This window comes from Mus caroli, chromosome 4, assembly GCF_900094665.2.
Source record: "Mus caroli chromosome 4, CAROLI_EIJ_v1.1, whole genome shotgun sequence".
NCBI classification, from domain to species: Eukaryota; Metazoa; Chordata; class Mammalia; order Rodentia; family Muridae; genus Mus; species Mus caroli.
The window spans coordinates 127,204,683-127,217,169 of NC_034573.1; the positions used below are offsets into that span (position 1 = coordinate 127,204,683).

At 54.5% G+C, this 12,487-nt stretch overlaps 1 protein-coding gene across 1 annotated transcript in view; it reads left to right on the plus strand.

Annotated features, from left to right (window-relative positions):
• The window catches only part of Hspg2 (heparan sulfate proteoglycan 2), a 102,353-nt gene that overhangs the window by 47,082 nt on the left and 42,784 nt on the right, over nucleotides 1-12,487 (plus strand). Inside the window, exons 17-33 of the mRNA XM_021159573.2 lie at nucleotides 41-188; nucleotides 1,007-1,134; nucleotides 1,432-1,518; nucleotides 1,596-1,654; nucleotides 1,813-1,880; nucleotides 2,629-2,769; nucleotides 2,870-3,046; nucleotides 3,153-3,332; nucleotides 3,424-3,542; nucleotides 3,906-4,017; nucleotides 4,122-4,235; nucleotides 4,327-4,454; nucleotides 4,748-4,834; nucleotides 5,685-5,734; nucleotides 5,981-6,075; nucleotides 6,306-6,446; nucleotides 6,739-6,930. Of these exons, the coding sequence (XP_021015232.1) occupies nucleotides 41-188; nucleotides 1,007-1,134; nucleotides 1,432-1,518; nucleotides 1,596-1,654; nucleotides 1,813-1,880; nucleotides 2,629-2,769; nucleotides 2,870-3,046; nucleotides 3,153-3,332; nucleotides 3,424-3,542; nucleotides 3,906-4,017; nucleotides 4,122-4,235; nucleotides 4,327-4,454; nucleotides 4,748-4,834; nucleotides 5,685-5,734; nucleotides 5,981-6,075; nucleotides 6,306-6,446; nucleotides 6,739-6,930 (2,026 nt within the window). The remainder of the gene's footprint in view (nucleotides 1-40; nucleotides 189-1,006; nucleotides 1,135-1,431; nucleotides 1,519-1,595; nucleotides 1,655-1,812; nucleotides 1,881-2,628; nucleotides 2,770-2,869; nucleotides 3,047-3,152; nucleotides 3,333-3,423; nucleotides 3,543-3,905; nucleotides 4,018-4,121; nucleotides 4,236-4,326; nucleotides 4,455-4,747; nucleotides 4,835-5,684; nucleotides 5,735-5,980; nucleotides 6,076-6,305; nucleotides 6,447-6,738; nucleotides 6,931-12,487) is intronic.

The window sequence follows — 12,487 nt, forward strand, 5'->3', positions numbered from 1 at the left end:
TGTGGTCCCTGCAGCCGTTCTCTTGGTCCTATCCCCACAGATGCCCCATTGGCTATTCTGGTTTGTCTTGCGAGAGCTGCGATGCCCACTTCACCCGCGTGCCTGGCGGGCCCTACCTGGGTACTTGCTCTGGCTGTAATTGCAATGGCCATGCCAGCTCCTGTGACCCTGTCTACGGCCACTGCCTGGTGAGTAGTGCAAGATACCACTTGGACACTGGATGGGAGTGGGGCTCTACTACATCCATGAACACTGCATCATTTCTAGAATGGCTTGAGTGGCTATCATGGCCTTCAGGCGCATTAACAAGAGTACGGGGGTTGGAAAGGTGGCCGAGAGGTTAAGAGCACTGGCTGCTCTTCTCAGAGATCTGGGTTCAATTCCTAGCACCCACATGGCAGTTCACAACTGTCTCTAGTTCCAGCTCCAGGAGACCCAACACCCTCAAACAGACATACATGCAGTCAGAGCACCAATGCACATAAAATAAAAATAAATGTATTTTTATTTATTTAATAAATAAATTTATTTAAATTTATTTATATTTTATGTCCATTTAAAACAAACCAAACAAAAACAAGAGGTGGAGTGTCCAGACAAGGGAGATGAAGGTCTCTCTCCTTTGAGGGCTTCGGGGAGTGTGGCTTAGACGTTACACCTTATCTCTTGGGAAGAGTGATAAGGGCTAGACTGTGGAGCTGATCAAAGGGAGGCACAGACATGGTAGAGCCACTGTCTTCAGATCCCTAGGTAGCTTATAAGGGTGACAGAATGGAGTCCAGGACAGAGGCTGTCCTGGGTGCAGCCTGGAAGAGGGTGACAGGTTCGGATCCTTATCACAAGGTGTTTGGAACTATCTGTGGGACTGGCTGTCACGCTGGGCTACAACTGCCACGGGGAGGCACCTGGATGCTCCTATCTGCAAAGCTGTGGAACGTTCTAGAGCCTGCCTGGCCCAATTCTACACAGTAGGCCCCGATTCACCGTCTACCTTCTCCTGTTCTAGAATTGCCAGCACAACACAGAAGGACCTCAGTGTGACAAGTGTAAGCCTGGCTTCTTTGGAGATGCCACAAAGGCCACAGCCACTGCCTGCCGGCCCTGTCCCTGCCCATACATCGACGCTTCCCGAAGGTCAGAGCTCTCTCAGGATATAGGCGTATGGCTCATGGGGACATTCTCTGTCAGGAAAACTGGATACCCACATGAATTCCAGTCCTAACCTGCTCACTGAGGTGTCCGTGATCTTTGATATTTTGTGGACCTCATTTTTCCATTCTGTATAATGGATCCATATCCCTTCCTACAGTTGCTATGAGGCCACAGGGGCCAGAGAGGGCATCATGCCACTCTGTGTGTCTTCCTGGGGTTGAGCATGTCAATCCCAGACCCGAGTTCTACCCTTCTACCCTGACCACTTGGTCCCCACAGGTTCTCAGACACTTGCTTCCTGGACACGGACGGCCAAGCCACTTGCGACGCTTGTGCCCCAGGTTACACAGGCCGCCGCTGTGAGAGGTAAAGGGGAGTTGACAAGAGCTATGGGTAGGAGAGAGCATGCCCTGGCTGGGGTGTGACCGTGTTGTCTCCCACAGCTGTGCCCTTGGATATGAAGGCAACCCCATCCAGCCTGGCGGGAAGTGCAGGCCCACCAGTGAGTATTGTGACCATGTCCTGACAGAACCTGCTGGGCTGGGCTCCTCCCCGCCCCGTCCCCGCAACCCCCCACCCCGACTTCCCAGCCCACACCAGAGATCCCTGGCGAGCTGCCCATTCCCACCCACCCTGCCAATGCTTTCCTTCTGCCTCCAGCCCAGGAACTTGTGCGCTGTGATGAGCGAGGGAGCCTGGGCACCTCAGGGGAGACTTGCCGCTGTAAGGTACGTGTACTGTCTACTCCCTCCAAGACCTCAGGCCAGCCTTAGGGTGGCCCCGGGGAGGAAAGAGAGCCCAACCTCTCAAGTACCTTGGCGAGTGGGCACTGCCTTGCCTGAGGCCATAGGCCTGGCTGGTCTTCTGTACCATGAGGGGAGTCCTGGCTGTGGGCAGGAACACTGATTAAGAAGTCAGCCACCCTGAGTTCAATTTCCTGGCATGCTTGCAGCAACTGCTGCAAGCGTTCTGGCCCTCAACTACAGCACTCTGTCAGGTCTCGTGTTGACATCTCATCAATAGTGGGAGAATCAGACGTCAGTGGAGAAAAGAACTGGGCAGGTTTTGCAGTCAGGCAGTCCCGATCTTATAACTCAGGAGATGAGCGTCCGGTTGACCCTGCGTGTCCTTTCTTATCTCTGAGTCTCACTCGCTCACTCGCAAGGCTGTAACAGAAGACACCAGCGTGATGCATGACATTCCCCATCGTCAGCTGTAGTGGCGGTGAATTCTATCAGCTTGGTGTGTTTCAAATCTATTATCTGTGAGCCTCCTAGTGGCCAATGAGAAAAGGGAGACCAGTTTCAGTAAGCACTAATGACCGAGATGCCTCGCATATATGTATGTGCGCTTTCCATGGCTCTCTGGGACACCTCCCCCCCCACCCCCCGTCTAGACTGGGGGATAGATTCAACTGCTGGTTCGAGGCAGCTCCCCTCGTGGGCCATCCTGCAGCTCCCATCTCTACGTCCACAGAACAATGTAGTGGGGCGCTTGTGCAATGAGTGCTCGGACGGCTCGTTCCACCTGAGCAAGCAAAACCCGGACGGCTGCCTCAAGTGCTTCTGCATGGGAGTCAGTCGCCAGTGCAGCAGCTCCTCCTGGAGCCGCGCCCAGGTACCCGCAAGAGGGCGGCAGCTGGATGGGACAGCCGGGACAGAGGGTGGGGGCACCACCGCCACCACCCCTGCCCAATCCGAACATTCTCCATCTCCAGGTGCTCGGGGCCTCAGAACAGCCCTCTCAGTTCAGCCTGACCAACGCCGCAGGCACCCACACCACCAGCGAGGGGGTCTTGTCCCCCGCACCCGGGGAGCTGTCGTTCTCTTCCTTCCACAACCTCTTGTCTGAACCCTACTTTTGGAGTCTTCCCGCCAGCTTCCGAGGGGACAAGGTGCGCAAGGCAGAGGAACAACACAGGCAGGAAGGGCATTGGGAGGATAGAGACAGTGTGGCCCGACTGAAGTCTCCTGCTCAAAGCCTGTCCACCCCTGTTCCAGGTGACGTCCTACGGCGGAGAGCTGCGCTTCACTGTGACGCAGAGGCCCCGGCCCAGTTCTGCGCCCCTGCACAGACAGCCCCTGGTGGTGTTGCAGGGCAACAACATTGTGTTGGAGCATCATGCCTCGAGGGACCCCAGCCCTGGCCAACCCAGCAACTTCATAGTGCCCTTCCAAGAGGTGAGCCCCTCCCCATCCCTTCTTGTTCCTCACTTTGGGGGCCTCAGCCCCCAGGGTGTCAGGAATGGATCTCATGTCACTTTCCTTACAGCAAGCGTGGCAGCGGCCTGATGGGCAGCCAGCCACACGGGAGCACCTGCTGATGGCCCTGGCAGGCATTGATGCCCTCCTCATCCAAGCATCTTACACGCAGCAACCAGCTGAGAGCAGGTAGCTGGGGCTGAGGTGGGGCAGAGGTGTCTCCAGAGGAAGCAGAAATGTGGTATAGCCTCTCACACTGTAGCATGGCTAGCATGCTGCTGCATCCCTTACAGGATCTTAACATGCTGAGGGCCAGTGGTTTCTGAGTCAGCTTTCCAGGGGTCCCCAGAGAAGCTGGATAGTTTAGGGCGTCCAGACAAGGAGGGGGTAGAGGATGAGAGCCCTTTGGAGAGAGCAGCAGGTATGAGTGGCTACCACAGCCTGTGAGACTATTGGAGAACGAACGGGGACTACAGGATGCTGGAACACAGGACTCCAGGTCTCCCAAGTGCACCGTGAACATGCCCTTACTGTGACTCTCTTCCTACCCAGGCTCTCTGGTATCAGCATGGATGTGGCTGTGCCAGAGAACACTGGCCAGGACTCAGCCCGGGAAGTAGAGCAGTGTACCTGCCCCCCTGGTTACCGCGGCCCTTCCTGCCAGGTGAGCCTAGGTCCCCCACCTCTCCACCCAGCTTCCTCCACAAGGCTTTCCGGCTTTTTGTTTCTTCCCGAGTTCCCAGCCCTCCACCGTCTTTTTGTCCCCAGGACTGTGACACGGGTTACACACGCGTGCCCAGCGGGCTCTACTTGGGCACCTGTGAGCGCTGTAACTGCCATGGCCACTCAGAGACCTGTGAGCCTGAGACAGGGGCATGCCAGGTGAGCCCCGCCCCTTCACCCTCCATCTTCCTCCATCCTGGGAGCCCTGGCTTTCAGGGGCCCAGCCTCAACCTGCCTTCTGTCCCTCCAGAGCTGCCAGCACCACACGGAGGGTGCTAGCTGTGAACAGTGCCAGCCAGGGTACTATGGGGATGCCCAGCGGGGCACACCACAGGACTGCCAGCCCTGCCCATGCTACGGAGCCCCTGCTGCTGGCCAGTGAGTCTGGGCCCCACTCTGCCCTCAAATACCCACCACCCTTCCTACCTCCTCTCTGGTCCAGCACTGGGGAGAGGTTACAGCTAAATTCTGGCTGGCCACTAGGGAGAGATAGCCTCCATTTCAGAGCCCCAGGTTCTTAAATGGGGACTGTGTACCCACCTTAGCCCCTGAGAACTGAATGTGGGGATGGGAAAGAAACTCTTGGTGTAGATCTCCCCCACCTCCCTGGTCTGCGGGAGCCTAGCAGGAACAGCCAATGCCTTACTGACTGGACTTACCCACTCTCTCAGGGCTGCCCACACTTGTTTCCTGGACACAGATGGCCACCCCACCTGTGACTCATGCTCACCAGGACACAGCGGGCGTCACTGTGAGAGGTGAGATGGCTGGTAGGAAGAGCCAGAGGTTCAGCAGGGGAGGGGTTCCTGAGCGCCATCAGTGAGACCAGCCGTCCTATTCACAAGGAGCCTGTGACTTCTGCTCTTCGTTGCACAGGCTCTTAAAGGCCACCAGCTTTCCGCTTTGGGAGCCTCACCCTGCAGCCTGGCATTGGCCTGTAGCCCACCTTCCAGCCCAGCCTTTATCTTATCCAGGCCAGAGTCCTTCCATTAGGCCAATGGTTCTTAACCTTCCAAATGCTGCGACCCTTTAATACAGTTCCTGACGTCGCCGTGACCCCCAACCATAAAATTATTTTCGTTGCTACTTCATAACTGTAACTTTGCTACTGGTATGAATCTTACTGTAAATATGTGTGTTTTCCGGTGGTCTTTGGCAACCGCTGTGAAAGGGTCATTTGACCCCCTGTGGGTCATGATCCACGGGTTGTGAACCCTTGCAATGGACCCTTTGCTCTGTTTTGGTTTTATGAGGTGGCGTTTCATGTAGTTCAGGATAGCTACAAATTCATTGTATCATCATGGATGGCCTTGAACTACTGACCCTCCTACCTCTGTCTCCTGAAGGTGGTTATAGGCTCACACCACCAGGCCCAACATTAGACCTCTTGATCTTGACCCTTGGGGTCAAGGCCTGATGGAGTCAACTCACTGCCAGTAGACTTGGCCCCACCCTTGCTTTTTTCTCCCCCATCTGTGAAATGGGCTCACAGGTTGATAAGGCTTTTTTCTTTACTGCGGGATCGTTGAGTCCTAGCCCAGATTCCGCCCTTGGGCCCAGGCCCTTCATCACCAGTTTCCCAGGACTCCATTCTCTCTCTCCCTGCAGGTGTGCCCCAGGTTACTATGGCAACCCCAGCCAGGGCCAGCCCTGCCACAGTGAGTAGAGTTGCAGACTTGGGAGGGCACTGGGGGATGCTTTTCTTTCCAGGGAAATCTAGGACAGCTCCTTTGTTTCTCTGGGACCTGGGTGAGGTGGCCTTACCTTTCTGTCACAGGAGGAGGCACTGCCGACGTCCTCAAGTAGGCAGCAGTCCTCTTGGTGCTGGCTTAGAGAGTGGTGGAGATGGAGGAGCTTAGTCTTGGGTTAGGGGTTGTGCCATCTGTGGCTTCTTTACACTTCAGGAGATGGTCAGGTGCCAGAGGTGCTGGGCTGTGGCTGTGACCCCCATGGCAGCATCAGCAGCCAGTGTGACGCCGCTGGTCAGTGCCAGTGCAAGGTTAGTTCAAAGCCCTGCCTTCTGTGTAGTCCAGCTCAGTCCACCACCGGGGCTGAAGAGAAGTCCGGTGGTACCCGAGGGGATCCTGGGACCTGGTCATGGGGTGGGGGAGGTAGGGCTGCTTACGACTGCTGGTAAGTAGTGGCTGGGAGGACTGGCCCCAGAGGTTTCTGAGGTGCAGCAGACACCCCTGAGTCCCTGCACACATCTTTGTGTCTGTCTCCCCCCAGGCCCAGGTGGAGGGCCGTACTTGCAGTCACTGCCGACCTCACCACTTCCACCTGAGTGCCAGCAACCCGGAAGGCTGCCTGCCCTGTTTCTGCATGGGTGTCACCCAGCAGTGCGCCAGCTCCTCTTACTCCCGCCAGCTGGTAAGAGTCAGTCTGTCCTCTGTCCTGGGCTGGGTGCCAGCCTTCCACGAGGGTACCCGTCTCCAGGCCTTCGTTACTGCTCACCTCGGCACTGAGCGCAGTGACCTGACTCCTTCCGGGGTCTCTCAGCACTGAGCACACCCCTTCATCTCACCCCAGATATCCAGCATTTCTCTCTCAGCCCTGGTCTCAGCGAGCCCCATGTCCTGCCTGCCCTGACATCTTCTTTCTGTGCCCTGCCCACTTTGGTGTGTCTGACCTAGCTGACCCCTGTTCNTCCTCCTGATGCCAGATCTCTACCCACTTTGCTCCTGGGGACTTCCAAGGCTTTGCTCTGGTGAACCCTCAANGCAACAGCCAACTGACAGGGGGCTTCACTGTGGAACCAGTGCACGATGGGGCCCGCCTCTCTTTCAGCAACTTTGCCCACCTCGGCCAAGAGTCCTTCTACTGGCAGCTGCNAGAAATATACCAAGGAGACAAGGTAAGATCTGAGTAGGCTCCCGGCATGCCAGCTCTGAGCCAGGTCCTTCCTGAACATGGGGTCAACAGGCACTCAGGAACAAGTTTGTGGTCTGCCATGTGGCTGCCATGTCATGATGCAGGCTATGTATTGCCTTTGAGGGTCCAACACACCTCAGGTCACATCTCAGCTGGGCTGTCCACTAACTGGACACCTGACCTCCCCAGCACAGGGTAGCTGAGACAGTTGTGCCTGATACACACTGAGCCCTCAGATGGTAACAACTGAGCTTTTAGGCCAGGTCACATGTTCCACCACAACATGATGAGACAGTTCCAGTTTGGACCCCCCTGTGCTCTTTGGTGCTGAGTGCTGGCATGGAAATTCTCAGGTCATTTCTATTGAACTCTGACTACACCCCCACTTAAGGTCTCTTAAGCCATGATTGCGTGAGCCAGCCAGCATTGCTGCCGTTTCTTAGCAGAGGAAAGTAAAGTCAGAGAGGTCAAGGACTTTACCTGAATCCCAGGACTAGTGGGCGATAATGGGCAGGATGTGTATCCAGGTCAGACCTGCCCTTAAAAGGCTGCGCTAAGCAGAGAGGGCCTTCTTTGCAACTGAAATGAGGTCTGATCGGAAGACAGCATCATCAAGGATGGTCTTGTGGATGGCAGGGTCTAAGAGGCGAACGCCAGGGGGCTGGAGAGATAGTTCAAGTGTTGGGAGTACTAGGAGCTCTCGCAGAGGACTCAGGTTCGATTCCAAGCACCCACATGGAAGCTCGCAATTGTCTGTAACTTCAGTTCCAGGGAATCTGACACCCTCACACAGACAGACATGCAGGCAATGTATCAATGAATGCCCCTGAATCAAAATACATAAAAGTAAAATAATAAATAAAAGTGACACACACACACACCCCCAAGCAGCCACATATGGTTCTCAAGGAGTCGTGGCCATAGAAGCATGGCCCATGGGACTTAGTATGTGAGTCCCCGACCAGTGGAGGCCTGTGCCCATTCAGCTGCACCCCAGTCCATTCACTACAGCAGGGCTTTGAGGCCTTCCAGTCCCTGCTCCTTGGTGAGAAACAGGTGCCACCCCTCTGTCCAACCTGGCTGCCTTCCGGTGCGTTCTTCCCCTTGGCTCCTTCTCTCCTGGCCTCTCTCAGACCTCTCTCTGTCTCCTCCCCTGGTGCTTCCCGCTGCCCCCCACACAGAGGGAGGCTCAGTTTGCACGGCTACGCCGGGCTCACCAGGTATGCCCTTTGTTGAGTGGTGTGAAATGGGGATGCGATACAGGATGTGTCATGGTTCCCCTCAGCCTGCATGGGAGATGCCCTGCACCCGTGGGTGCCCTGCTTGAGCCTTCACTGCCAACGAGAGCAGGAGGGGTGTGTGCTGTGCTATGGCCCACCAGCCACGTGGTGTGTTTCTGGTGCCAACAGTTGGGGTTCTGCAGACAGGAAAACTAGCTTGATGTTAATCTATGTGACTGTGGCGGGCTCCCCAGTTTCGTGTGTATTTGCCAGCAATCACCACTAACCTATGCATGTGCCCTTCCAGTAGCCTGGAGCAACACTATGTGTCAGCCCCAAGATGGGGTATGCCTCCCTCATTAGTCACTGTGGCCTTCCTTGCTGGTTCCATGTATGGGGAAGACCCTGTCTATAACCCTGAGCCCTGTGAGGGCTGAGATGGCTTGTGACTTCCACCCCATCAGAACCGCACATCCCTCTCAGAGGAACAGTGGCGGGCAGCTGTGACAACGGGGAGGATCCTTGGGGACCCAGAGGGCAGGGGCCGGGCACAACGGGCATCACAGGTAACCTAAGGCAAGCTCAGGCTCTGTCTGGGGACCTAGAGGCCAGACCTTGAACCAAAACCCAGGCTTTCCTGGTTCACCTTCCCCCAAGCCTGTCTAGGCCAGCATACTCCAGTGTTCTACAGACACGCCAGAATGGCTTATGTAGGGCTGTGGGCAGCTCTCCACCCCACTCCCCCACCCCACCCATGGCTGCCACAGAACTTTCTATCCTCCCCATGCTGGGCACCCTGGGCATGGTTCCTCCCCAGCAGATCCAGTCCACACTCATCCCAGAATGCTCTGCCTGCCGTCTAGGAGTGAGAAGGCAGAGGGCACAAGGAGAGGATAGGGGACATCCACACAGGCATATGGGTGGCCCAGAGCTGGGGAATCAGATGGGGAGGGCTCAGCCTGGGGCAAGGCAGAGCCTCAAGCCTCATGGGTGTCTTTCTGTCCATGTCTTCCTGTCCTCTACTTCTTCCTCTCCTCGTCCCCAGGTGGATGAGGCTCAGAGGCGGATGGACGCTGAGATCTGGCAGCTTCTTGCCAGCTTTGCTGCCCATCCCCAAACCCCTCCTCATGGACTGCACCCCAGCCCCCAGCTAGCCGCCGCTCTACGAGCAGGTCCCCCCTCCTCCTCTTCCTCTCCCTCCTCCTCCTCCTCCTTCACTTCTCTGTCTTCCCCAGCAGACTCTCAGGTATGTACCCCGTCACTCACTGAGGGGCCCGCCCACCATGCTTCCTAGACTCTAGCCACTTCCAAAGCAGTTTGCTATTCCATGAGACTCCCTGGACTATCATTGACTTCAGGCGCCACTTTAACCACACCAGATAGCGAGTCAATTATAGTTATCCTTATGGTTTGAGACAGTCTCATTTCAGCCCAGGCTGACCTCAAGTTCAGAATCCTGTCTTAGCCTGTCAAGTGCTGGGATACTAACCATGTCTGCCTGACACTTGGCTTTCTTTCTTTTTCTTTTATTCTTTCTTCTTTAGACAGGATCTCTCTACAGAGACCAGGTTGGCCTTGAACTTGTGTTCATCCTCCTGTCTTTGCCTCCAAAGTATGGAGATTAAAGATACACACTATCATACCCAACTACTTTTTTTTTTGAGACAGTTCATTGTAGCCCAGGCTGACTACTTTATAGCCAAGGGTGACCTTGAACTCCTGATCAACCTGCCTTATCTCCAAAGTCATGGGACAATAAACGTGTGCTGCTATGCCCTCTATCCCATCTTTTGGATGGAAGCCAGGGCTTCATGCAAGTTGAGTAAAAGCTATCCAGTTACATCCACAATTCTGTAGCTACATTGTTGTGTTTTCTGGATACTTTTTTCTTTTTTTAAAGATAGGATCTTATTATGTAGCCAAGGCTGTCCTGGAACTTACCAGGATAGACCAGGCTGGCCTCAAACTCACAGAGACCCACCTGCATATTGCCTCCCAAATGCTGGGATTTAAAGGTATACACCTTCACATTCAGCTCCAGATACATTTTTAAATATATGTAAATACATACATACATACATACATACATACATACATACATACATAAAAAGAGCCACTGGAGTTTTAGGTGTTTACCATGTGCCCCACTAATCTTGGGGTCCTCCGGAAGGACACACCGTATTCAAGGCAAAACAGACCATGCTTAGAAAGAACATCTAGAGGACCTGGGCCCATAGCAGGAAGCAGGTCACCCAGAGAGCATGGTGGGCGTGTGCTGTGGGGTTGGGTGGGTTCTGGGTCCCTGCTGGGGCGCCTGTACCCCATTCTTCCCTTCTACTCTTCTGATCTAGTTCTCACTTTCCTACGAGGGCTTCTCTCTGCTGCCTGGAAGCCTCTATTACTGGCAGCTGCCCCGAGCCTTCCTAGGGAACAAGGTAACCTGGAAGTGGAAGGGCCATGCGGGGGAGGGGGTGTCAGGGGGTGCATTTATTAGGCACTTGCTGGGTGCTGTATTGTCAGTACAGAGGCAATTACAGGGCTGGCCTTCCAGAACTCTCCACTGTTTTTACCAGTCCTGCACTCTGAATGTCGCTGTTTTTCTCTCGCGTGTGTGTGTGTGTGTGTGTGTGTGTGTGTGTGTGTGTGTGTGTACACTTGCATATGCACATGAGGAGCCTCTGGAAGCTGGAGGACAACTCCCGCTGTTATTCTTTGTTTTTTTGAGACACAGTCTCTCACTGGACTGGAGCTTACCCTAGTAGGCTTGGCCACCCACGAAGTCCCTGGGGTCACTCTTTTTGTCTCATCAGTGTTAGAATGCCCAGGACTTTTTTGGGGGGCAGTTTTCTGAGAAGCAAACCCAGGTCCCCATGCTTGCACATAAATACTTTACCAACAGAGCCACCGCCACCATCCTGGGTGCTGCTACTGTTACCCTGACATTAACATTCAAGTTGATATGGCTCCTACCTTGCCTCCTTGTCCCCATGTGACAGAGAGAGCCTCTTCATATTGTGTATACCTTGGGATCAGGGCATTGGCTCAGTGGTAAGTGGTAGAATGCTTAAGGCCCAGGTCTGGTCGCCAGCAGTTGGGGGAGGGAGGCAGGATTTGATTAACACGTGTAAGACTGCAATCAGCAGCCAGGCTAGGCCAGGCAGGTCCAGAGGAAGTGAGGTAAGAGTCTACCAGAATCTGGGTGGGTACCATAAGTAGGGGAGAGCCATTGGCCCTCAAGTGTGTTCTCTGCACTAAGATGAGTGTGTCCCTGTATGTGACCTGAGCTATGTAATCCTTGAGGTGCCCTTTAAAGTATTTTTTTCTCCTATCTGCAGATGAGGGAAGTAGGGCTCAAAGTAAGTGGCGTGTCCACAGTTGTCCAGACAGCAGAGCTGGCATCTGTAGTCCTTGACTAACATCCCTGGGTGGCACACGCCTTCCACTTCCTAGAAAGCTGCTCCCAGATGACACTGTGAACTCACTGGCATCCAAAACAAACAGGAATCCAGTTGTTTCGGTTGTAATCTGGTTGTGCTAAGTTCCTTACCACACCCTGGGTTGTTAAGAGAATAGCCCTGGGGCCTATGTCACCCAGGGCCTGGCATGTAGCCAACTGGTGTTTGATCAATGTTCACCCACTGAATGAACGCACTTGAACCAGACAGACACCCTGTGCTGGGTAGTTTTCAGCCAGCTGTCTGCCTTGGTGATGAAGGAGAGGGAAGAAAGTCCAGGGGGCAGAGCTGGGACCTCAGCTGCCAGGGTGAAAGAGCCCTTTACAAAACTAAGCCTTCTAACCCTGCCTACAGAGATACAAGTCCAGGTGGTTTGTCCACAATAAAGAACAAACAAATAAACAATAACAATCAAACAATAGAATGGCTCATGAAACCACAGGGTCCAAGGATACAGCTGGATACAGACACTCATGGGGTTTTTTTCCCGCATTGTGTGTTTCTGGTTTCCATGGGAGATAGGAGTTTCCCTGTCCCAAATGAAAGAGGTGTGCCAGGTGCACTGTCCTTTCCCCAGCTGGGCAGAGGTACACATGGCCACCTTGCATCTGGTCACACTGGGACTGACCCCACCTATCTCCCTTCCTGATCTAGAACCGTGTTAATTGGGCAGGCCTGGCTGGCTTGTTCTCCACAGCAGATGGGAGGGACCCGTGCGTACCGGAAGGTTGTTCTATAAAGAGAACAAGGAGGGGACTGGAGAGGTGGCTCAGAGGTTAAGAGCATTGGCTGCTCTTTCAGAGGACCCAGGTTCAATTCCCAGCAACCACGTGGCAACTCAACCCCCTGTAACTCCACTGCCAGG